General features: G+C 58.8%; 2 protein-coding genes across 6 annotated transcripts; one reads left to right on the plus strand and one right to left on the minus strand.

Moving 5' to 3' along the window:
- The first annotated feature begins 428 nt into the window (after positions 1-428).
- On the plus strand, positions 429-6,805 carry LOXL4 (lysyl oxidase like 4). Of its 3 annotated transcripts, none has more exons than XM_088059628.1 (14): positions 429-498; positions 1,017-1,312; positions 1,453-1,631; positions 1,782-1,993; positions 2,523-2,561; positions 2,684-2,900; positions 3,033-3,216; positions 3,481-3,635; positions 3,955-4,489; positions 4,616-4,859; positions 5,130-5,245; positions 5,332-5,468; positions 5,660-5,771; positions 5,895-6,805. In XM_088059628.1, exons 2-14 carry the CDS (start codon positions 1,039-1,041, stop codon positions 5,963-5,965), a joined length of 2,475 nt encoding a protein of 824 aa, XP_087915754.1. In that variant the 5' UTR covers positions 429-498; positions 1,017-1,038; the 3' UTR covers positions 5,966-6,805. The 3 variants fall into 3 exon arrangements, with proteins under 3 accessions (XP_087915754.1, XP_005520913.2, XP_087915753.1); XM_005520856.3 differs by lacking the exon at positions 429-498 and having other exon boundaries at positions 913-1,312; positions 3,955-4,122; positions 4,327-4,489; XM_088059627.1 differs by lacking the exon at positions 429-498 and having other exon boundaries at positions 913-1,312.
- Positions 6,806-7,961: 1,156 nt separating this feature from the next.
- Positions 7,962-19,468, minus strand: R3HCC1L (R3H domain and coiled-coil containing 1 like). 3 transcript variants are annotated; one of them, XM_014250162.2, is made up of 7 exons: positions 19,373-19,468; positions 12,877-14,312; positions 9,189-9,364; positions 9,007-9,077; positions 8,798-8,893; positions 8,509-8,649; positions 7,962-8,347 (listed from the first exon to the last, which is right to left on the minus strand). In XM_014250162.2, exons 2-7 carry the CDS (start codon positions 14,296-14,298, stop codon positions 8,292-8,294), a joined length of 1,962 nt encoding a protein of 653 aa, XP_014105637.2. In that variant the 5' UTR covers positions 14,299-14,312; positions 19,373-19,468; the 3' UTR covers positions 7,962-8,291. The 3 variants fall into 3 exon arrangements, with proteins under 3 accessions (XP_014105637.2, XP_087915868.1, XP_087915867.1); XM_088059742.1 differs by having other exon boundaries at positions 19,312-19,414; XM_088059741.1 differs by having other exon boundaries at positions 19,289-19,388.
- Between the last annotated feature and the right edge of the window lie 4,913 nt (positions 19,469-24,381).

Below are 24,381 nucleotides of genomic sequence, written 5' to 3' on the forward strand. Positions count from 1 at the left end.
GCCTGTGTGCCCGCCTGAGCCACGGCGTGAGTGGGAAGGCGCAAGGAGTGTCCCTAGCATAGCAGCTCGTCATCTCCAGAAAGTCCATGCTGTGCCTGGCTGGGGGACAGCCCAGTGAGGGGAGCATCCCTGACCCAGGGAATTTGGACTCGGGCCAGGTCCAGCCTCACCGCAGGTAGGGAATATCCGAGATAGTTCAGATCCCCTCGCTTGGGGGAAGGACAGGGTTTGGGACAGGAACGGGTTTGCCTCAGTGTACAGTGAAGCAGAGTAGGGCCGGGGGTGGGCAGGGAGCAGGGCTGGGCTCCAGACCAGAGGCGGAGAGGCGGGGGGCCCCCTCGGGTCGGCCCACCCCGCCGCACCATAAAAGCGGCTGCAGGCGGTGCCCGGCGGGAGGCAGGAGCTGCGGGATCCACTGCTACGAGCGCTGCCGCCGAGTCCCCTCGCCACCGCCTCCCCCGCACCGCTGCCGGTCCGGCACCACCATCCCTTGCCAGGGTGAGTGCTGGGGTGGCCCCGGGAAGGGAGGTCTGGGCACCTGGAGGGGGTTCAGCAATCCCACCAATGCTCCGAATGAGGATGCAGGGGAAGAAGTGAGGTGACTGGGACCGGGCTATGTGCAAGATGGGGAGGAATCTTGGTGTTCAGTAGAAAATCCAGGTGGAGGATAAAAGGGAGGTCTGTGCGGACCCCTCACCCATGTCCCGAAACATGGGGCAGACAGGAAGCAACAAGAGCATGGGGCAATGTTCGTGGGGCTGCCCATTGCTGTGGGTGCCTGGGAGGGCTGTGTCAGAGCTGGATGACCTGATGAAGAGTGTAGGGCTGGGGTATGCTGTGAGTATGGCAGGGACCAGCCCACGCATCCCCCCACAGCACAGGGACAGGGACGTCACCACCGTGCAAGAGGGCATGATATCCCTCCACCATTGCCCAGCTCCGGGGGCACAGGGGGGCTGCAGCTGCATCCCCGCTCTGCCGGGGTCCCCAAGAACTCATTGTTGGGCTGTCACCAGGCATCCCACCCACAGAACCGCGATGGTGAAGCCAAATGGCGCAAGTCACGTCCTGCTGGTGCTGCTGCTGTGCTGGGTGGTCCCCAGCAGGCAGGAGCTGGCCCTGGTGCAGCTGCGGCTGGGGGGACCACGGGGGCCGGCTGGAGAGGGCCGGCTGGAGGTGCTGTACCAGGGGCGCTGGGGCACCGTGTGCGATGACGGCTTCGACTTCCATGCGGCCACCGTCGCCTGCCGACAGCTGGGTTACACCGCAGCCATCACCTGGACCCACAGTGCCACCTACGGCCAAGGGGAAGGTAGGGGGCAGCTGCGGAATGGGGGGCAGGGGACCCTGACGACGGCAGTGTGCTTCCCGCTGGCTGTGGGAGCCTCCCCACAGGGCTGTGGGTGCAGACAGCTCACGGGACACACCGGATGGATGATGCTGTGTCCCCAGGCCCCATCTGGCTGGACAACGTGCGGTGTGGGGGCAGCGAAGGCTCCCTGGCAGAGTGTGTTCACAATGGCTGGGGCATCAGTGACTGCCACCATGGTGAGGACGCTGGTGTGGTGTGCTCAGGACAGCGCCTGCCTGGCAACTCCCTGCAGGCTACCACCTCTGGTCACCTGGGAGAGGTGAGTGGGGGCCCATGGCATTCGCCTGTGCCCAGCAGGGTGCACCAGGGCGACTGGAGCAGGTCCCACTAACCCTTCCCCTGGCCCCCTTTCTGAACACCCTGCCCTCGATGCTGGAGCCCCACGCCCACGCTGTACCCACTGTGGCAGGTGTCGGGACTAACCCTGGAGGAGGTGCGGCTCAAGCCCATCCTGGCACGGGCCAAGCTGAGCATGCCAGTGATGGAGGGTGCTGTGGAGGTGAAGCACAATGGGCGCTGGAGGCAGGTGTGTGATGCCAACTGGACCAGGAACAACAGCCGCGTGGTCTGCGGGATGCTGGGCTTCCCCCGGGAGAAGCAAATCAACTCCAGCTTCTACCGGTAGGGATGTGGGAGATATGTTCTGCACCTGGGCACATGGGGCAGGTGCCTGGCTGGACACCCTGTGGGGACAAGAGACTGGAGGAGCAGTCAGAGAAGGGCTGCACATATGGGTGGGTGTGTGAGGTGTCAGTATGGCCTGGCCATGCCTGGATCCTATTCTTGGGCCTTTGACAAGGGTCAGAGTTGGGCTCAGCAGCATCCAGAGGTCTTTACAGATGGTCACCATCATGGCAAAGTGTGGCAGAAAGGAGAGGAAGGACAAGTGTCCCTTGGTCCCTCCCACCCCGTCTCAGCCTGGGACTATAAATACAGCCTATAATGAGCCCCTACCGGTGCCAGGAGTCACACAGTCCCGCTGGGACACACGGTACAGACAGGCTTGGCACAGTAATTGCCAGTGGGGAGAGAATGACGTACCGTGGGGTCTCCATCTCCTCCCGGGGAGGGCAGGAAATGATGGGGCAGGGGGTTCAGTGTTGGGCAGTGTCAGCATGCTCCCTCATCTCCTGGCTCTGTACACCCACAGAAAGCTCTGGAACAGGAAGCTGAAGGACCCCAACTCCAGGTAGGGCTCAGCACTGGGCATGGTGGGCAGGGCACCTTGGATGGGCACCCAGCACGAGCATCGGGTGGGGGAGAGTCCCTGGCACCTGAGCTGATCCCGGCCCTGCTCTTCTCCCTCGGCAGCCTGAAGACCCTCAGCCAGAAGAACAGCTTCTGGGTACACAAGGTGCGGTGTCAGGGCTCAGAGCCCCACCTGGCCCGCTGCCCTGTGCAGGTGACCCCACCAGCCCCCCACCAGCACGCCTGCCCCCATGGCATGCACGCCATCGTCAGCTGTCTCCCTGGCCCTGCCTTTCAAAAGGGCACGGGCAAGGGCAGGAACAAGACCACCCCAGGAAAGGTGAGCTCTTGCAGAGTTCCACACCCTCTCCCACTGACAGAGTGTCGCAGAGCTGAGCAGCCACTCCATTTGCACTTGAGGAGGGGGCTGGCTGTGTCCTGGGGGTGCTGACTGGCTGCTCCCCATACCCAGGTGCTCCCAGTGCGGCTGCGAGCGGGCACCCACCCTGGTGAGGGCCGGGTGGAGGTGCTACGCCACGGGCAGTGGGGCACCGTGTGTGACAAGCAGTGGGACCTGGCTGCAGCCAGTGTGGTGTGCCGGCAGCTGGGCTATGGGACAGCAAAGCAGGCCCTGGTGGGAGCCCGGATGGGACAAGGTGAGGCAGGTGTTACAGCATGGACTTGGGAAACCTCTGGGCTTGGAGGGGTATAATGGGGAAATCAACTGGTTTGATCTGTCCTGCTGGAGAATCCTGGGATGCTCACGCAGCTCCAGCCTACCCTGGGATCAGGTTACCCTGTCTGCTCCTGTCATGGGCAGCTCCATTCTCAAAGAGAATGCCCAGACCAGGAGATAAGGATGAGGGTCCTGCTCCAGGATGGTCATGGAGCAGGGAGCACTGAGCCTTCCTGTGCTTTAGGTCTGGGGCCCATCCATATGAGCAACGTACGGTGCACTGGCCATGAGCGCTCCCTGGGCGAGTGTCGCTTCCAGGACGCTGAGCAGAACGGGTGTCGGCACGAGGCTGACGCTGCCATCCGCTGCCACATGCCCTACATGGACTTCAAGAGCCAGGTGAGTCCCTGCCTCCCTCCCAGAGCCTCTTGAACCCCAGTCCCATCGCACAGTCCCTGCTCCCCAAGCTCTGTGCCCAGTGTGGATGCTCAGAGCAGCCCTGGGGTGACCCGGGAGATGGGGGAACACAGAGCAGCACCCTGATGGGATTCTGCAGGATGGTCTGGTGGCAAAATTGGTCTTGTAGGGAGAAAGGGAGGAAGAGGAAGATGAGGGAGATGTTCAGCTGGATGTGTGGAGCTGCTTGTCCCATTGCAGCACAGGGTGGGAGAGCTGGGGGTCCGCACCACATTTCAGCTCAGCTCCTCTCTGCCAACAGGTGCGGCTGGCTGGGGGCCGCAACCCCGAGGAAGGAGTGGTGGAGGTGCTGGTGCCAGTGCAGGGGCGGCTGCAGTGGGGTGCAGTGTGCGGTGCACAGTGGGGCCTGAACGAGGCCATGGTGGTCTGCAGGCAGCTGGGGCTGGGCTTTGCCAGCCATGCCCTACAGGTGAGTGGGGTACTGGGAACAGACCTGCAGAGGTCCTGCAGGCAGGGTAGCATGGACATGGTGTGGCATGGGGCTCTGAGATGGCACGGTTTGGGGACAAACTGTGGTGGCAGTCTTAGGGCAGGAAAGGAGGCAGGGGAGGCACATGGGTGCTGGCAAGGGCTGCAAGGACTGGCCCAAGCACTGTGCTCCTCCTCTGTTCAGGAGACGTGGTACTGGGCAGGCAGCCCCGATGCCACCCAGGTTGTGATGAGCGGGGTGCGCTGTGCCGGCACCGAGCTGGCCCTCCAGCAGTGCCAGCGCCATGGCCCTGTCCACTGCCCCAGCGGCGGGGGACGCTTCTCAGCGGGGGTCACCTGCACTGCCCGTGAGTAGCAGGAGCCAATGGGGTACTGCTGGCAGGGGGGGATCCCCCTTCTCCTGTAGGAGAGTTGGGGGTGCTATGCAGTGTGGGGATAACCTTCTCAATCCCCACTGATCCCCCCCATGCCAGATGCCCCAGACCTGGTGATGAACGCCCAGCTGGTGCAGGAGACAGCCTACCTGGAGGACCGGCCCCTGGGGCTGCTGTACTGTGCCCATGAGGAGCGCTGCCTCTCCCGCTCTGCTGACAACATGCAGTGGCCCTATGGCCACCGCCGCCTCCTTCGCTTCTCCTCCCAGATCCACAACCTGGGAAGAGCTGATTTCCGACCAAGGATGGGGCGTCATGCCTGGACTTGGCACCAGTGCCACCGGTGAGTGGCCCATAGGCAGGGGCTGGCAGGAAGCTGCCCCCTCCTAGGGCCAGGCAGGGCATGGTGGCACCCCTCCCCAAGAGGCTGTCCCACCCGGGGTAATTAACAGCGTCTGAGCCAGCACTGTCATTACGGCTTTATTTGGCTTCAGGGTTGTAATTTGCTGAGTCCCTGGGTGCTGCCCTGCTGGAAGTTCTGCTGGGGTTGCCTGGGCGAGCCACGTGCTCCCTGGCTGGGCACTGGCCCTGTGCTCAGCTCCTGTCCCCACAGACACTTCCACAGCATCGAGGTCTTTACCCACTATGATCTGCTGACGCTCAATGGCTCCAAGGTGGCTGAGGGGCACAAAGCCAGCTTTTGCCTGGAAGACACCAACTGCCCCGAGGGTAGGTGCTAGCTGCAGAGCTGACAGTGGCCCTCATTCTTCTCCCCAAAGGGTCTGTGCCTCCCTCACACCCCTTCCTTGCTGCAGGTCTTCAGCGACGCTTTGCCTGTGCCAACTTTGGTGAGCAGGGGGTGAGTGTGGGGTGCTGGGACACCTACCGCCATGACATCGACTGCCAGTGGATTGACATCACCGATGTGCCACCAGGCAGCTACACCTTCCAGGTATGGGGATAGAGGGCTGGGGGACACCAAGCTACCACATCTCAGGGCTGGAGGGTTGTCCTCCATGAGCACCACAGCATCCCTCACCCTGCATGTCAGGGTGCTGATCTGTACCCTGCTGTGCATGCCACAGTCCTGCCTGGCCAGGGCATAGCAGAGGTGCTCCCAGCCCTGCCCCTTGCCCTCCCCAGGTGGTCGTGAACCCCAAGCATGAGGTGGCTGAGTCGGACTTCTCCAACAACGTGATGAGGTGCCAGTGCAAGTATGATGGGCAGCGTGTCTGGATGCACGGCTGCCACACAAGTAAGGAGGGAGGGGAGCATAGGGGCTATGGCAGGCAGGGTGAGGGAAGTGACGGGGCTGGGGGTGCCACAGGTTTCTTGTGCTCCCACACACCCACCCACCCCATAACATCACTCTCCCCAGGTGATGCCTACGGTGCCGACGTGGTGAGTGATCTGGAGAGACGGGAGCGCCTGGCCAACAACCTCGTGTGAACCCTTGGCATTGGCAGGGTCCCAGCAGCGCCACGGGAGAGTCCGACTCCCGCGCCCCAGCTCCTGTGCCCTGGCAGCACTGGACTGAGCTCAGGGACTTGCAGACTTTTGTATTTATTGATGCTGCTGCAGAGGATGGAGATGAGTGCCAGGGCCAGCAGGAAGTGCCTGGGGGTGCCCAGTCCTGTACTGCCAGTGGGACTTGAAAGAGTGGCCCAAGTACCACAGCAGCCCTCACCTCCACACCCCCAGGACCCCCCAGGACAACTACCTCAGCCTGCCCAGCCCCCCATGCTCCAGCAGACTCAGGACAGTCCCCAGCTTGTCCTGTCTTCAATAAAGGTTCTGTGAGCTGGGAGCAGGGTGCTGTGCTGCGAGAGAAAGGGTACTCTTATCAATCCCACCGTCACCTCCTCCTTCCCCTGCACTCTTTCCCATTAAGAACATGAAGCCAGTCCCCAGCTGGAAACAGCTTAGTTTAGGCAGTGTGTCCCCAGCCAGGCAGTGTTCCCCTTGGCCACTCAGGGCCACCAAATCCCTGGCTGGCTGCATGTGACTGGCATCAAGCAGCTCTGGCTTGCCATCAGTGGTCCCCATGGGCTGAGGCACCATGGCCCTGAACTGGCTAACCCAGTGCATGCAAAAAGACCCAGCCAGCTCTATGGCAGCATGGGCTGGCAGCCGGCCCAGCAGCCACTGTTTCTGCAGCTGACATGCTGGGCTTTCCCAGGCTATCCTGGCAGCTTCCCAGACATGGGAGCTGTGGTAGGGCCACTCTGTTCCTCAAAGCCCTTGCTCCTGGGCACAGCATGGGGACACAGGGTACACTGTGCCCTTGCTCTGTTTCTTACCTCCCGTGGTTCCTATTTTTTTTCTTACAACAGGAAATAAAAGGGAATGTCACCAACGCACTCTGTACTGTCTGTTCCCCAGATTTCCAGCCACGGGGCAGTGCCACCCCTCTCCTTGCACATCTCTGTCCACTCCTGCCTCGCTGGCAGGCACCAGCGCAGGGTGGGGGGCTGTCAGCACCCACCTTGGCCCAGGGCAAGCCAGGCTGCACCCACACGTGATGGTCCCTGCACGTGGAATTGCTGCTGGGAACCACAGTGATGCACTGGAGGGGCCCGAGGCCAGAGACCGTGGCAAGGCACGTGCTGGTGGAGGCTCACTCAGCCAGGGTCGGGCTTTGAGGGATGCCGGATGGAGGGGAAGATGATTTCCACATGAGAGCAGCTTTGCGCCCTGGAATTTCCACTGGCCAAGCCACGAGCATCCGGGAACGGCAGCCGAGATGGCTCCCAGCTGGCAGCGCTGCCGGACGGCGCAGGGGCAGGCAGCCACCGCCACGGGGTCATGACCAGCACCACTGCTGCCAAGCTGGGGGACAGCCAGGGGACACAGGGTAGCCACATGAGCTCTTCAGCGACCAAAAGCATACAAACTTCTGGCAGTGGTGGCAGAAAAGCATCATCCCCGTTCTCACCTCCTGTGAAAGGCACCGAAACCTCAGTCTGCAGAGCTACAGGGTGGGAGTGCTGGGGCACAGAGGGCTGTTTTTCAGGTGCTGAGAGATGATGCAAAGCAGAGCCAAAGGCAGGTCCCAGGTGCCAGCCTCCACCCGGGGGCAGGGCAGGAAGCCCCCAGCCTGCCATGGCTGGCAGCATGGCCACATCACAGCCCCGTGTGGGGCCAGGAACACGGCCCTGCCCATGCTCTGACAAGGGCCCTGCTGTTCAGGGCTGCAGCTGCTCCGCGGAAGTAAACAGGGTCCCTGCCAGCACATTCCTGCCTGCCGTCCTGCCCCCCGATCCCTCCTGCCTGCACATCCCCCACAGCCGCTGGGGACACCCAGCACCTGGGAGGGGTGGATATCCCCACAGCAGTGCAGACCATGAGCAGCTGCCCCCAGCACACACACCCTCCTCCGGTATGAAGGGAACGGGGAGCCACCACCCAGGCAAGCAAATAAAATAAATGGCATTTATTAGCAAAATAAAGGACAGAAACTCTCACTCACAAGGCCCTGCCAGGTGGCCAGGGCCGCCCCACACAGCCCCCCATGCTCTCTGCTGAGCTCCCTGCATCCTGCTGTTGCTCCTGCTATGGCTGGCAGCCTTGGGGGTTCTGCTCTGGGCAGGGTGGGCAGTGCTGCCTGACAGCAACAGCATCCCCACAGCACCAACCAGCCCGCGTGCTGCTCAGCCCTTTCGGTGAAGCAGGCCAGTGCTTTTGGACGCACTGCAGAATCTGTCCCAGCTCTGAGATGCAGACTGCTCTGCCTGCCTGCAGAGAGGGACATGGGCTGAAAGTGCAGCCGACTGGCTCAGTCCCGGCCCTCCCAGGCATCCTCCCGCTGCTTGTTCTCCAGGCGCTTCCTCTCTGCAGAGACAACAGGGTGAGTGCCACATCCCTACCACCTCACCTCCCTGTAGAGGTGGCTGGAGTCCACCCTGGTGCAGCCCCCTCTCACCCAGCACCCTGTGAGAAGGAGCATGCATGAGAAAGGACCCCCTGTGCCCCTCCAGGCTTCCAAAACTCACCCTGAGCTTCTTGCAGCTTTCTCCGCTCAGCATCTCGCTGGGCTGGTGTCTGGTTGCTCCGTACCCCCAGGGCACCAATCACCAGCCGCCTGGCCAGGACAGCCGATGTTTCAGGGCGCTCCTTGGCTGGCTGCAGGTACTCTGTGAAGATGGAGGACATTAGTGGGGCATTCCGGGAGGGACAGGGCAGCCAGCACAGCTGTGGAGCCATGCTGGCTGCCCCATCCCTCCCCAGTTGTTAGGATGATGTTGCAGCACAAGCACGATGGCACAGGGAAGCACCACTCACCAGCATATGCCCTGGCTTTGGCCTTAGAGGCGCGGGTGCCCTGGGACAGTGGGCGTGTCTTCACCATCAGGTGCTTGGTGCTGAGGGCATCTCGTGCTGCAGGAAGAGAGCAGCATGTCCACGTGCAGGGTCAGCCCCATGCCCAGGATCTGGCTGTGGGAGAGGGATGCCTCCTCTCTGCCCATCCCCAGCTGAACCAGGAGCCGTACCTGTTATGGGGCTGGAGAAGATGCCCAGGGCATGCGTATCATCCACCCACTTAATATCAAAGCCTTTTTTCCTGCCAAAGAGAGGGAGGGTCAGCGAGACGTCGGCACCTGATGGGCAGCCATCTGGAGCAGAGCCCAGGCAGGGAACCCCAGCCCCAGGGATAGAGTGCTGACAGACTCACTGATAGCTGCAGAAGACACGCATCAGATCCTCGGTGCGGAAATCCGAGGGGAAATCGTAGATCTCGATGACATGGGGCAGCTCATCATCGCTGATGTCTGGCGCAGCAGGTTCGGCCCCGTAGTAGTTGAAGCGGGGTGACTGCCGGCTCTCCTGGTGCTTCTCACCCCCTGACAGCTGCAGCATTGGCAGAGGCACAGCACTGAGCAACCCATGGCCAGCTGCCCCACAGCAGTTCCCAACCCATGGCAAGTGCTCCTCAGGAAGTTGTGCAAGCCCCTGCAGCCCACCCCAGCACTGCAGATAGATTCATGGCATCAAAAATTAGGAGTTATCAACCAGGGTTCTCACACCACGCACTTGGCTTTTCCCATTACCAGCATCCTTTCACTTGCCACGCTCTGTGGCCAGGTCAGGGACATGGTAGGAATGGAAGGGGTGAAACAGCACATGCATTTCCAAGTACAACCCTCCTTCCACAGCGATGTGATGACCTGAAATACCTTTAGGGAAGAACATGAAGCAGGACAGTAACACCAGGAGGAAAGACTGATGTTTCTCTGCCACATGGAAACACCACGTTCAGCATGCCCTGGCTGCAGCACATGCACTGGAGCAGCCTATCAGCACCCCAGATGCCAAGATGAAAAAGATAGCGCTCCACTGAGGAGCAAGTTCTGCTGGTTAATCACCTGTGCACTTAAAAATTTATGTTTTATTTCTCATTTGAATTTGTCTGACTTCACTTTCCAGCCGGCAGTTCTTGTTCTGCCTCTCTGTTGCATTAAAGAACTCTCAGTCCCTGGTCTCCTCCCCTTACTAACAGCACTTACTAATGTTAATCAAATCCCTACTCAATCTTCCTCTTCATAAAATGGGTTGTGCACCTTTAGTACCTCACAGTGGGGCACTTTCTCCATCCCTAAAATATGATGGCTGTAGAGCTTTTCTACCTTGTGCATTTTTCAACCTTTATTTTAAAACATGTGCAGTAGCCTCCCACTGCCACAACACAGAGGTGCAGCCAGCCCCTATTTCTCTCTGTCCCACAGCATTGCCAGTGCCAGCTGGTCACCCTGCACCATGTTCTGCCTAGTGGGCAACCCTGCATCGCTTGCTGAATCCTTGCTTTCTATGCTGTGCCAGTGGCCAAGGGGATTCACTGCCCTGCTTCACACCAGGCCAGGTGCAGTCCAAAGCCACTGACAGCTCCCCGCTCCCCCTGGAGCCTGGGGGTGGCATGATGCCAAGAAACGGGTACATAACTCAGGCAGGTTCCCACCCCGATCCCCTAAGCGATCATAGCAGAGCACACCACGACTGCAAGGTTAGAGTCCATAAATCCCAGCCAGCTCAGTCGATAAAAAGTGCTCATTCCGACAATTTTATGGGGAAGATGGATTCATGGCAGGTAAGGAGGTGCTGCCATAGCGGCAGGATGCCAGTGGAGGGTAGAGCTCAGTTATGGAGCTCACAGAACAAGTCAGCAATGCCAGCAGAGCCTCCTGCCCTGCCATCACCCCCATGCAGGACAGCACACTCATCAGGCACTCTGTGCCTGCTCGGGGGAAGCAAAGGAGCCATTCCCAGGCAGGATAAAGCCCTGTGGTGCTGCTTGAGGGAGCAGAGCACTCAGGTAGTGCCAGGCACTGGAAAGATTATTAGAGAGCAGGAGCACAGAGTGCTGGAGCAGTCCTTGACCTTCACAAATCACCAAGTGTGGCAGGGCAGGAAGGACAGGAGCCGTCTGGCAGCAGGGCTCAGCCACGCGGCAGGCACGACTCAACAGGTCCCCGGCACTGCCAGCCCAGCACACAGCGTGCCAGCGGCTCCAGCCGTGGGGCAGGGCAGGGACTGGGAGCCATGGTGCGCTCCCCAGCCCTGGCAGGCATCCTGGGGAGGGTTTGCTGATGGATGGACAGGCAGATGACAGGGAAAACGAAGCCTGGCCATCACACCTTGCTGCTCCCTAAAGACACACTCCTGCCAGAGCAGGTCAGAGAGGTCTGTGGCTGCTGGCTTACACCGCAGCCTTGGGCACGCACGCACCGCGGCCCCTGCCATGCCGCACTGCCTGATGGAGAGTCCACAGAGCCTGCAAGGAAACGGTCTCAGTGCTTAATTACTCTGTGTTCAAACTGATTTCTACTCTGAAATTGTCTGGTTTCAGCTTCCAGCCAATGGTACTCACTATGGTGTTTTTTTCCTGCTAGATTAAAAAGCCATCCGCTATCAGAAATCTCTCCTCCACACAGAACATCATAAATCTTGCTACCAGCTATCTGCATTGCATAAGGATTCGGTTACGAGGAAGACGTTACTAATTTTCTTGTTATTTTTGTTAATTAACAATGCCTCCATCTTCCCAAGAGCTTGCACCCTCCCCAAGCAGCTACATCCACCTACTGGGAGCTCAGAGGGCTCAGGAAGCACGAGGTGCCACGTGGGAATCTGCAGAGGACTTTTGATAAATCCCTATTTCAGGCTCTTTTTCACCCATTTTGGGAAGCTCCCTGGAAAGCTCGAACTTGTGCATAGGGGAGCCAATACAGATACTCCTTGGAGTGAGAACCTGTACTGCACAGCACAACCTTGCCCACAGCATCCTACAGCTGCACCGTAACCCAGATCCTCCCTGACCTTCCTCCCCCAAGGATAAAGCTGTGCCCATGGCTTCAGCCCACAGAAAGCCAATACCACCAGCAGCCTCAGAGCAGCACTGCTGTCCTCCTTGCACCAGCATTCACAACCTCTGGTCTGGAGGGTGCTCTGGGGAGCACAGCCAGACAAGGATGGGAATACCCAATGCCCTTCCATATTCCCCCAGATGTGAGCCCTCTGTGTCCCACCATCTCACCACCATACCAGGCTCCAAGAGGACCCATCAGCCCAAGCAAGGCCTTGCAGACAAGGTGGGATCTGTGCCCCTCAGTAAGAGTGCTCTTGAGCCAATCTGATCCCTTCACAGATGCTGTTTTCAAGGCACCACTCGCCACTTCACACCCTGCTTCCAGCCAAGGGTAGGCAGACGCTGGATGTAACAATATTAACATTGTTTGTTTCTTCAGATACATTAATGTCATTTGGAAAATCACCAGTTTGACGCTACTGATTTAAAATGCAATAAGGGATATCCAGCCTTGCTGCAGGAGCCGAGCTTTCCTCGTGAACAGCAGCAAAACGGTGGGTCCTGGCACTAAGCAGCCAACTGTAGTAAATTCAGCAGCACGTGTGCAGGAGGGAATGGCAATGAGCCACAGCTGATTAAGAAGACGTGGTTTCAAGGAAACATCCCGTTGCTGTTCCAAAAGGATCCCATACATCTCAGCCCATTTCCTTATCACCAACCCTGGTTTCATGAGGGTGCAGTTGCAGTTTACAGCATTTCAGCAGGTTTTACTGGGCACATGTAGTTTTATGTACTACAGAGGGATGATCTACCCAGCCTTCCCCAGCAATGCAGGATGAGATGGGACAGATGGGGAAAGATGGAGATCCCAAGTGTTTTGGCACCACAGGGGAAGGCTGGCTCTAAGAGCAGGCAGCACAGCCAGCTAGGCTGCCCTGGGTGCAGCACACCCATCCCACACACTCACCCCAGAGAACACAGGAACAGCCATCCCCCACATCCCAGCAGGCACCAGTCACTGTCCCTGCAAACCCCCACAGACACTGGCTTGCAGAAGTACCTCCTCCAGCAGGCGTGGGTCCAGGCAGTCTCCATCATCATTGAACAGCACATCCCAGCTCTCCTCAGCACCTGGGCTGGTCTGGCCCAGGGTTTCAGCACTGGCACTGGTCTGTCCTTCCTCATGGGAGCTGCTGTGGAGACCTCTCTCTTCTTTCTCAGCCTCCTGGTGCTTCTTCAGTGAGCCCACATCCTCATCTGGCCCTGCCAGCTCCTTGGTCCAGAAGGCAGGCGAGATCCCCTCCACGCCATGGCACAGCAGCTCTAGGGGCAGTGGGGGCTCACAGCTTTCCAGAGGTGCTCCCTCCCACGAGCTGCTCTCAGCCCCAGCACTGCTATCTGTGCAGGCAGAAGTGCTGCCTGCTTCCTCTACAGCAGGCACCAGATCACCCTCCCCAGTGGGATCCCCAGCACCAGCAGTGCTCTCCTCTGTGACAGGTGGGAGCTGGGATGGACTGCCCATGCCCTGCTGTGGAGTGCTCCCCCCTGGGAGTACTGGAACATTGCCCACGCTACCCCTCAAGAACACAGGTTCACAGCTGGCTGCTGGTGCACACAAGGTGCTCTCCCCAGGAAGCTCAGCCCTGCCTCCTGATGTCTCCTCTTCCTCACACACCCCTTGCTCACAATCCTTGCTCTGCTCTGCCAGGAGAGACCTCTCCTCCTCCCTGGCTTTTGGACCCACTGTCTCCCCCACCAAGTGGGGCACCCTGCCATAGTTGCCCACCCCTGCTGACTGCAGGACAGCCTCTCCCAGGCTTTGGGAGAGGTCCCCAGCTGGATCTAGGGTGCTGTCCCCCAAGTGCTCCAACATGCCACTCTGGCCTGTCTGACAAACCAGTGCTCGGCTAGCAGCAGGTGTTGGGCTAGTGGGGTGATCCTGAGGCTCAGGGGTAGCCTTCACAGCGCCAGCCTGGGGACTCTGTGGGGATGGAGGGTCAGGCTCAGTCCTTATCATTCTGTGGCCATGGCTGAGCTCTCCGGGTTCCTCATGAGATCCTTTGTTGTGCCTGTCCCGGGGCTGAGCAACAGATGGATCTGGGCATGGCTCACACATGCTGGATGATGCCTCCAGGCTCTCCGGTGCAATAGGGCAGCTGCCTTTCGTCCTATGGCTGTGCCTGGCAGAGGCTGCCCGCAGCTCCTTTGGGCCGGCATCCACCTTGTTCTCCCTCCTTGCCGCTCTGCCTGCCTGTGTTCTGGCACGGGGGCTTCTCCTCTGCCCCTCGCCACTGGCCCAGCCAGAGTCCTGCACCAGGCTGTGGTTCTCAGGCTCCAGGCGACGGTTCTCTTGTTCCCGGCGGTGCCCAGCCCGTGTGTCACCTGTCGCTTGTGCCTCTCTCTCCCGCCGCGCTTTGGGCACGTAGAGGGCCATGTCGGGCTTCCTGCGGCGCACCCGGCTGCCCTCCGCCTCCTGCTGCATGGTGCCAGCACTGCCTGCCAAGGAGAGAACAGGAGAGAACAGTGTCACTGTCACTGTCCCACCCCACAGCCCCACAGCCCCATAGCTGAACACACAGTGGGCAGCCCCTGCCCAAGTCACTGAGTCAGGGTCCCAGCACCCACCCTTGCTCCCTCAGCAGCTGGCACACAGTGACGGATTGTGGAGCCCCGACACTGCCCCATAGTAGCGTATCTGCAGACAGGGTTTGGGGCTCGGAGCACCCCACAGCCCTACAGCCTTTGGTGGGGTGCAGCCAGCTTGGGGGAAGCAGGGAAATCCTGACAGAATCGCTGAGGCACGTGCCCCACTCCTGGCTCCCTGTGATCCTCAAGCCCAAGGGACCAGTGTCTGCAGCTGAAGCAGAACACTGAGACCATGCACTATTCAGGCATCAAAACCCACAGAGAAGCCTGAGGCAGCCACAGAACAACAGAAAGCCAACCCCAGCGCAGGGATACCTTGCAGCCCTGCTCACCCGCTGCCCCATCCCAACAGAGATTTATTTTTCATCATCTTTGGCAGAAGCAGGCACGCCACAAGCGGCCAGGCCCCCCTGCCCCTATAAATATGCATCAGACAGAGTTTATGGAGACGGATGGTGCGGGGGGCTGCACTGTGGTTGAGGGGAAGGCAGAGTGGGGCTGGGCTGGGGCCCCATGATTAATCACTGCCCACTCCGTTTAGGGGGATTCATCACAGGCCGCTGTCAGGTAAATCACTGGAAAAACACCTCTTCAGTAATTAATGTGAAGTGACGGATGGACAGCCCCTGAGCCCATTAATCTGGACCATCAGCGCCGACCGACATTATGAATGTCAGGATGCATAAACTGCCGGCAGATCAATAGGGCCAGGAACCCATCCAAGGCTCTCATTTCCGAGGCACCTCCGGTACATTAGCCTCCCCTCCACACAGCCCCTGACCGAGGCGCGAACGCTCTCCGTGGCCCCTCACCGACAGCCAGCAGTGGTGCTGGGAAGGCGAGGGGAGGCCAACCACTGGCTGGAAAGTGGCTGGGGCTGCCCATGCTACACAGCATCATCCCCTCTTCCTGATGGATGGACAGACCATTGCCTTGGCATGATGGACGAGTCTCTCGTGGCTCTCCGGAAACCACTGGAAAAGCCCAGCAGGGCGGTATCCCTGGCATGACCGCGGCACCTGTGTCTGCACCTCATGCCACGAAGGTGGGCAGAACATGAGGTGCAGGCATGGGCGCTGGTGATGCTGAGCACCATCCCAGGGCTGCCCCAATCATTTTTCTGTCTCCATAGCTCTTGTCATATTTTTCCCCCCATTTTGATACACTAATTTTGCTGGCAGAACGATCCCCTTTATCTTTATCGACCGCAAGAAAGGAATGTATCCTACAAACCTTCCAAGGACTGGATTAGTCATTTTTCAACACTGAGGCATTATACATTTTCTCACCGAGTGGCAGCCCAAGTGCCAGAGGGGAGGGGGCACTGGAAGCCCCCCAGCACCACCATTTCCAACACACATAGCTTCCAACTGCACTGAAGCATGTTCTGCTTAAGGACTTTTCGCAGCCAAGCCCAGAGTCCCAGGCCATGGCTCATTGCTGAATGTCTTGTGGGGGTCACTGATCTCCCTAGGCTCTCCTTCCTGACAATTTCCAGCATGGGGAGCAACCAGAAGCAGCATTGCTGCATGCACATCCCATGTCACCTCCAAGAGCCTTTGCACATCGGATTTATGGGCTCCTCAAAAGGTTGCCATTCACCTTGCCTCACCCTCCAAAGCAGATGGTGCAGCATTAGCCAGACGGCTGGTGCTGGGAGCATCCTCTCCCTGCACAGCTTTGCCTCTGCCTGCCACACACTGCTGGGGAAGAGCTGCTTCCTGCAGCCTGGGAAGAAGCACAGCAATGTGGTAGATGACCCACACTGGCAGGGATTTGCAGTGCTTTGTTTTTTCCTCACAGGGCAGCACAGCTCCTGCCCCCAGCCTATTACACACTTCATCAATGCCACAGCCACAGGTCGGCACCGACTGACTTCATGCTCCAAGAGGCAGAGCAATGGCCCTGGCTTTGGTTCTCATTCACAGTACGCTAGGCAGGGCAACCCTGCCACTTCCAGAGTCTGGGACCAAGCCTGCCCCACAAAGACAGGCAGCAATGGGCAGTGCATCCCCAAAAAGGCCTGTTCTGCCCCAGATGCTGTCCTGTTTTATGGACCTGCCTAGCAAAACTACTCAGTGGTCTGGCACCAAGCAGGGAAAGGCCATGGTACCATGGTAAAAGTGATGATGGGAGTGCTGCACAGCTGTCTGGCACATAAAGCACACCAGCCCAGCACTACACAGCCCAACATGGCCAGAAGGATGCTGGATCATCACCCAGGAGACAGCCAGAGCTCCCCGAAGGCACAGGCTCCTCTTGCACTGTTCCCAGGAACACCCTGCTCATGAGGAGCTTGTGCTCATGGTATGCTTTTGTGAGGCCTCAGCGAGCTGCCCAGTCACGTGCCAGCCTGTGTTTCTCCTCTAGCAAACATCTGCAGCACACACGGGCAGCGTTTTCTCCCTGATTTCTCTCCCTGTCCTGCCCAGGGAAGGACCCCACAAACAAGAGCAAGCTGGCCACAGCCCTGCTCAGGGAACCTGGGAACAGGCACGGATGCTGGGCTGTGGTGCTCATGTGGAACATGCCAGCTCCTGGAGAAGTCTCAGTGCCACACAGCACCCTCTCAGCAGGCTGCCGCATTTCCTGGCAGGGAGCTGTATTTTTAGCCTTCGAGGTTTCTAATTCCACTCAATCCATATTCCCATCGATAGAGTAGATAACCTTAAAGCCTTGACAACGAGCAGGGATGGCAATACTGGGGGACCAGGAGCCTTGGGGCACCTCACGCAGCCTTGGCATGTAGCTCACACACCACAATGTCACTCTTTACAGCCTGCAGCAGATTGGGCTCTTTGAAGGGGAAAAAAATAACTACAATAACAAGATTAATAAAAAGGCAGGTACAAGGAGATTCTAAACAGCTCCACTGGGGAACCTGCCACTTGCAGGACTCATCCCATGCCAGGCACGTGCCATGGCACGCTTACCAACTGCACAACACCAGCCCCTGGCAGCCCAGGCAAGGACTGACAGAGGTTTTGGTTACCCTGTACCTCGCCTGCTCTCAGCAGAGCTCCAGCCTAGGCCACCTGGCTCAGCAGCAGGCAACGGGGCCAGGAAAGGACCTGGTGGAGACACAGCAAAGGCATGAACACAGCCACTGGTGCAAGGGAAAGCAAAGCATTCAAGGAGCAAAGAGCTGCACTCCATCCAACTCCTGCCCACAGCCCCGTGGGCTTTAAGACATCCTGTCCCCTGCTGCCAGGAGAAAGAGCTCGCCAGCAGCCACAGCAAACACCGGCTATGTGAGGAGGTGGCAAAAGCATCAAAGGCACTGAGAGAGATTTCAATCATGCCTTTCACTTCCAGTACTCTTAGGAGACACCTGGAATAGATGCTCTTAGGAGATACCTGGAACAAGAGAAGGGGAACATTCAAGACAAGAAGATGATTTGTAAGTCAATAGTGTCCTCTCACAGCTGCAGGGGGGCAGGGGAGAGGGAAGGGACAACAAACCAGCAGAAGGAGTTAACAGCCAGAGTGCTAAGGGGAATACAAAGGACTTTACAAATATACCCAGGCAGAATCAGCACAAAAGTGAAAAGGTCTATTAATAAACAAGGAGGGAGAGAAAATTAATGATGGCTCAAAAATAAAGATGACTCAAAAGGGAAAAATCACTGTTTTTAAACAGAAAAATGCAAATGAGGCAGAGGCCTTGCAAAAACAGCTGCAGGAAAAGCAAAAACAGCATGTCCACACAGACACAATCACCTGGCCAGCCTGGCCAGTGCGAAGATGAACCTATTAACCTGCTGACACACACTGCCAAGAAACCAGGGCCCTAGCGATGGGTAGAGCAAACAAGGCACTGTTTTTCTCTGCAAGAAAGAACAAAACCAGAGCTGAGAACAGGATAAACCCTGTTCCTATCCCTGGTCCAGAACTAAACTGGCAGTTACAGGAGCCTGCATACCAACACAATGAATGATGGACACTGGTTTGCCCAGAGGAGTTATTTCAGAAGAATCATTGGGCAAAGCTTTTTGATGAGGCAAGCAAGAACCAACTTAGCTGAACTTCAGGGTCTTGTTTTACACCATTTCCCCAACTTTTACTTGTATAATGAATTGTCATTAAATTAGCAGAGGATATGGAGCAGTGAGCTGTTGTCAACACCATCCAGAGAAGACACTGTTGAAAGGATCCAACAAATGTAAGCAGGACACAAAGCAAGACCCTGCCTGGGAAAATGAAGGCAAAATAACCCAAATCAGCTACTTGGGGAGCAGGAGCAGCCTGAAAAGCAAGGCCCAGAGCCCTATAGTGCACTTACACCAGAAAGCAAGTGACTGGGGTGACCATCCCAAAATGTGCAAGAGACGTATCTGGTCACCAGAATCAGGCCATGGGCCACTCTAGGGCTGTGACAGCCCCACAGCAGGCAGCACACAGAACTGGCAGGTGGTGTGAAGGATAGATGAGGATGCCAGGGGCTTGCAGGCAACCATGAAGAACAGTGCCCAGCACTTGTGAGCACCAGACACCTGTTTATATAAAGCACGGCAGACTGGCGCACCAAGCATCCAGGAATCCCTGGAACTGCCCCTGCACTCAAGGACTGACACATCGCCCTGTGATGGCACAGCGGGGAGAGTTATGGGGTCTGCAATGGGCCATGTTATCCGGGCATTCCGGGGGCTGCCTGCAGCGCACTGGGGAGATGGGACTTCAGGTGGGGATCGGGGCTGGGACCGGGCGTGGGGGACAGGGCTAGGAGAAGGGATGGGGGACAGAGCTGGGACAGGGGATAAGGATCAGGGCTGGGACAGCAGGGTGAGGGAGAGCGGGGCAGCGCCGAGACCGGGCAGGGTGCGCACCCCGGGCCGCTGTGCCCCGGTACCGAGGGTCCCGCCGTTCCGGGCCGTGCCGGGCCGTGCCGCCCGCCAGGCCGCCGCCGTTACCAGTGGCCGCGCCGGGTCCCCCGTCGCTCCGCGCCGCGCCGCCGCTTCCGCCGCGCCGAGCCCGCCCCGCCGTGGGGAGTGCCGGGACTTGTAGTGCGGCACTTGGAGTGCGGGGCCTGGAGTGAGGGGCCTGGAGTCCGCCCCGCCCCGCGCCGCGGCCGCCGCTCCTCCCCCGCGGCCTTGGACACACGGGCCGGCCTCCGCACTGCACCACGGCACCACGGCGGGCCGTCCTTCCCCGGCAGCGGCCGGCACCGCGGGAACGAGGCTCCGTGGCTGGGGTGGTGGTGGTCAGAGAGAGAGCGACCCCCGCTCCCCGCGCACGAGTGGCCCCCCTGAGGCTGCCGTAGGTCTCCCGGTACCGTTCGATGTCACACACCGAGCGGGAGCCGTGGTGCTCGCTGTGACGGGGCGGGCAGACACGGGGACACCGCGCTACGATGGCTTTGGGCAAGCCGGTGCGGCCGGCCTGGTCAGTTTGGCTGATGGGCAGCGGGTCTCTGCCCACTCCCTGCTCCAGGACCTCCTTCCTTGCTGAGCCGAAGCTCTCGGATGCGATTTCCAACCAGCTGTTTCCCAGCCAGCTTCATGGTGTGGGTACCGGAGAAAGGTGACCCGGGGCAGAGCAATGTCCCGCGGCGTGCACGCTGCCTGCCCGTGCCGGGAGCGGGCAGCCGGGAGCCAGAGCGCCTTCTGCAGCTCCCCGAGACTGTGAAGTTACCGAAGGACGGGACCGGTCACGGGCCACCCTGGCATGGTGCCACTGAGGCATAGCACGCAGCATCGGTGAATGGGGCTGCGCCAAGCATCGTATCCCTCCTTAGATGCAGTTACGGGGCTGGGACCGCTGATGCCTGAGGTCTGGGATACCCTGAAGGATAGGTCCAGTCATCCCACCTCAGACAGGTGCCCGTGCGCAGGACAAGGAAAGCTCACATCAGGCAGGGCCACACAGCATTCCCCGAGGAGCAGCCCCTATCCCAGCCTCATGTGGCACACAAGGGACCATGTTCCCTCTCACAGGTAATCGATGGCAGCAGATCCTGATCGCTTTCATTATTATTATTTTCTTATGCATGTGCGCACAGGAGATTTATCGCCAGCTATGGAGGCAAAATCAATTATTCATGTTATAAATTAGAAAATGATTTATGTTTGTGGGAGGCCAAGCAGCGTGGAGCCCCTGGCCGCGTGGGAGCTGGGTTTGTCTGGGAATGGCGCCAGACAGCCCCTGCCAGCACTTACGTGGTTTCTCCATCCCTTCTGTCCCTTGGGTGTCCTAGCCAGGGATGCCCCCATCCTATCACAGCCCCACAGTGACCCAAGGATAGTGACTGGCAGGCAGCATCCAGCCTCTCCCACTCTGTAAATCAAGGTGTGAGAGCATGAAGAAGGCTGAGAACTGCCATGGCCTGGTCACCCTGGCCAGTGCAACAGAATGATGCTCCACAGCAGTTTCCATGGCAGCAGGAAAACAGTTCAAGCTCTGCAAGGTGTGGGCTGCAGAAGGACCCCCTTCTTTTTGTGCACTAGAAACATAGTCTTGTGTCCTCTCCAGCCTCAGCCATTGTGCCTGTGCTCCTGCTTCTCTCAAAGGACATGGTGGTACCCTCCAGACTGCCACCCATGGGGACAGAGACCCATTGCATTTTAACACCCCCATGCTCCCCAGGAAAGGGCAGATGGTCCCACCTGAACTGGTCCCTGAGCTACCCCAGAATAGTACTGTAGGCTTTGGCTTGACCATGGCTCAGCTTCTCCTGGGCTAGAGTGGTCTGAGGTGTCCTGGGAGTCTTCCCAGACATGGAGATCCCACGCCCTAAAGGCTGGCTCTAGTTCTGTGTAGAGTGGCACTGGGCTCCCACTGCTTCCAGTTTTGGAACAGGGGGTCAGCTGTTGCTGCCTGGTCTGCCCCCAGCCCAGCATTGCCCCAGAAACAGTGCTGGTGGGAGCTGCAGTAGCCCATGGCTCTGCATCAGTAGTCCCAGTACCTCGGTCCAAAAACTCACTGACCGTGTCATGTACCCAGTGGGAGCGAATGCTGGGAGCCAGCCAGCCGCTCTCTGCTGATAGCTGGGATTGTTCTTGCTTCTGAAGTTTTGATCTAAAGCTGCCATGTCTGTGCTTCCCAGGGGACAGCAGAGCAAGCCGGGAGTTGCTGCCTGGCTTTCCTTGTCTGTTTATCTGCAGCTCCATCAGCTGGGGCCATGGGGAGGCACAAGCTGAAAGGAGCAGTGCGGGAGAGAAAGGAGCTGTTGGCAGCCCCAGATCTGGGACTGATCTGAAGTGAGCTGTGCATCCAGCTCCTGCTTGCACAGCATTGACTAGCTTGAGCCCTGGCCCTTGTGATGGGAGCGATAGCATGGGGCAACTTCAGCTCTCCTTGACCAGCCTTTTCTCTGTGAGCTCTGGAGCCTCTTCCCAGCCACCAGAGAGTCTGCCAACTCCTGTGATTCCCAGGGCTCTCAAGGAGTTGAGAACTTGCTGGCTCAATATACTCATGGGGTGTCAGAGGGGGCAGGGATTTTGGCTGCTCCTCCCTGGCTCCTTGCCAGGGTTTGAGCAGAAGGAACATGGACAACCAGGCATGGTCCAGGGACAGGGAACCACTTTGTCCACAACCAAGGCTGTTGCATCCTTGTCAGACCCCAGGCAGTCCCGGGGACCCTCTGGGACCACACATGGGTGCAGAAGGGTCCCTGGTTGTTCTGCTCTAGTTCTAAAGGGCTCAGGCAACCCAAGGAGTTCAGAGAACTGCCACCTGGAATCCCACCAAGATGTAAGCAGACAGGAAATGAATGAACCACATTCTGGGGCTGAGCATTGCCTCGAGCACCTTGCTGCACCCTGGTCCCAGCGAGCTCAGGGCTGGCCCGTGCATGTGTGAGCATCCCTCTGATTTTTTGCTGCAGAGCAAATGCTTACGGAGTGCTTTTGGCAGAGAAAAGCTCTGGGGAACAGCAAGGGGTGTGCAGGAACAACAGGGGAATCACCTGTCAGCTCCATTGAGTCAGGGGCATGCAGAGCACCCACAGTCCTGGGTCTGTCTCCCATGCCTGGCCAGGGAACATGCTCAGCCTGTGGGGAGGGGACTGCAGAGAGCTTGGGGCTGGGGTGGATTAGATCTGCTTTGCATTATTGCACAAAACACCTGGCGACTCAGCAACTCGTGACAGTGCTGTATAATGCAGGTGGTGCGGGCAGACATTGGTGCTGCCAGCGGCTGGCGGGCAGGGAAGTGGTACGGCCCCTAGGAGTGTGGGCTGGCTGTGGAGGGGGGAGCCAGGTTCTCTTGCTCCTTGTTCTGCACATCAACAATGAATAGGCAGAAGGCAGTGCTTGTGCTGCAGGAATCAATATTGCTCCAGGAGCGGCCTGGGTGCTCCTCCCTGCACTCCCGTGGGAGCCATCCCCCAGCGTCTCTCCCACAGCTATCACTGTCGTCTCCTTCCCGCTAGTGCCTTGCTCTCCAGCACTCTGAGCAGGACTGTACAGCAGCAGGCAATGACAGCACCAGGGCTGGGGTATTGCTAACCTGGATAGCCTGGCTCCTTTTGGAGGTGGGGGGATACAAAGGAGAGGCCTCTTGTGAGGGATCCAGGTTTTATATTGACTCGAGTTGGCCCCCATCCCTGCTGTCACAGCCCGCTCTGTCGTGGCCCATTCTGCCACAGTCTCTAGAAGGTACCAGGGTGCTGTGGCTGGCTCCAGTAGGCACAGATGCTGCCGGGAGGTGATTTCTGCCCAGCACTGTTCAGCGATGTTGCAACCTGAAGCAGCTCCCAGTCTTACCCAGTGCTGGCTGTGGCAGAGCTGCTGCATCCAGTGCCAGCCCTGCCCCATGGGAACGCCACTGCTTTTGATAAGCTTTAATTGATTCATCAGCTGGATCCACTTGGAGCTGATAAATCTTTCAGGAGCCCTGGCAGAGGAGGCTGAGCTGTGCAGGCTGGGCATTCCCCTGCCTCCTTGCAGCTGCATGGCTTCTCTGAAGCAGCTGGCTGCCCCAAGTGTGTCCTGCCAGCCCCAGCTGGCTGCAAGCAGCGCCCCCTTCTCCCCAGTATCCCCCATCCCCCTCAGCCTGTTTGCTCTTTCCCAGCCAAGGACGCTGCCTGGGAGGGCTGCAGCACAGTCTGATGCCTCCACCCTGCCAATATCCCTTGGCCAGGGAGCCCAATCCCAGTGCTTCTGGGGAGACACATCATTGTCCTTGGTTGAGAAGAGCTAATGGTTCCAGGCTTCATCACAGCACCAGCCAAGTCCTTCCTCTGTCTTCCTGTCCCCTCTCCTGTCATGCAGTCATGGGACAGAGCAGTCCCTGGGTTGAGCACGGCTGCTGGTGCATCTCCATACCAGAAGTGGCTCTGGGATCCCGGGGGGACAAGTCCAGCTCGTCCCATAGGGCCACATCTTCGCCCCCACCCTGTGTTGCAGCAAGCAGGAGGGAAAGCAGGGACAGGGACTGCGGGGCAGGAGGGAAGCACAGGCGGATCCGGTTACAGGCAGCACGGGGCAGAGAGATAGGCAGAGAACAGCAATGCAGCAAAAAGGGCTTTTAGTGATAATAAATAATTAACATTTCTAATGATGTCCCGGCGACAGGAAGAGTCCAAGCGGGGACCCGGGGCACTATGCACGGTGGCAGGAGAGGCTGGGGACCGTGCGTGGTCCAGGGAGGTTGTGCAAAGACAGGTGCTGGGCTGTGAGAGAGCTGCAGGCTTGGGGGTCCCAGGGCAGGGGCTGGGAACCCCTGGAGACCCTCTGGGTGAGCAGTGTTTGGGGTCCAGCATTCACACCCTGCTGCTGCCAAGGACGCAGGAAGCCTGTGAGGAAGAGGACTGGAAGACTAGATTAAACAAACTCGGGGATTAACCTGACTTCGGTGAGGCCTTCCCAGGGCTTGCCATGCCCAGCGAGCACCTGAGAGGGACTCCTGCTGGCAGGAGGAGGGGACTGGGGAAGGAGGCAAAAGCTCACAGGGAGCTGCTGGCATGAGTGACAGTCGCCAG

The sequence above is a fragment of the Pseudopodoces humilis genome, chromosome 9 (assembly GCF_049639895.1).
Source record: "Pseudopodoces humilis isolate 2021_Gansu_Grassland_sample_001 chromosome 9, ASM4963989v1, whole genome shotgun sequence".
Taxonomy (NCBI): Eukaryota; Metazoa; Chordata; class Aves; order Passeriformes; family Paridae; genus Pseudopodoces; species Pseudopodoces humilis.

Excerpts from the sequence above, each read along its gene's own strand:
- LOXL4 (XM_088059627.1), top strand. The coding sequence starts at position 913 with ATGATATCCCTCCACCATTGCCCAGCTCCGGGGGCACAGGGGGGCTGC. Across the intron at positions 3,217-3,480 it reads GGGAGCCCGGATGGGACAAG|GTCTGGGGCCCATCCATATG; the intron begins GTGAGGCAGGTG and ends CCTGTGCTTTAG. Across the intron at positions 5,772-5,894 it reads GATGCACGGCTGCCACACAA|GTGATGCCTACGGTGCCGAC; the intron begins GTAAGGAGGGAG and ends CACTCTCCCCAG.
- R3HCC1L (XM_014250162.2), bottom strand. The coding sequence starts at position 14,298 with ATGCAGCAGGAGGCGGAGGGCAGCCGGGTGCGCCGCAGGAAGCCCGAC. Across the intron at positions 8,894-9,006 it reads CTTCTCCAGCCCCATAACAG|CACGAGATGCCCTCAGCACC; the intron begins GTACGGCTCCTG and ends CTCTTCCTGCAG. Across the intron at positions 8,650-8,797 it reads CAAAGCCAGGGCATATGCTG|AGTACCTGCAGCCAGCCAAG; the intron begins GTGAGTGGTGCT and ends CCATCTTCACAG.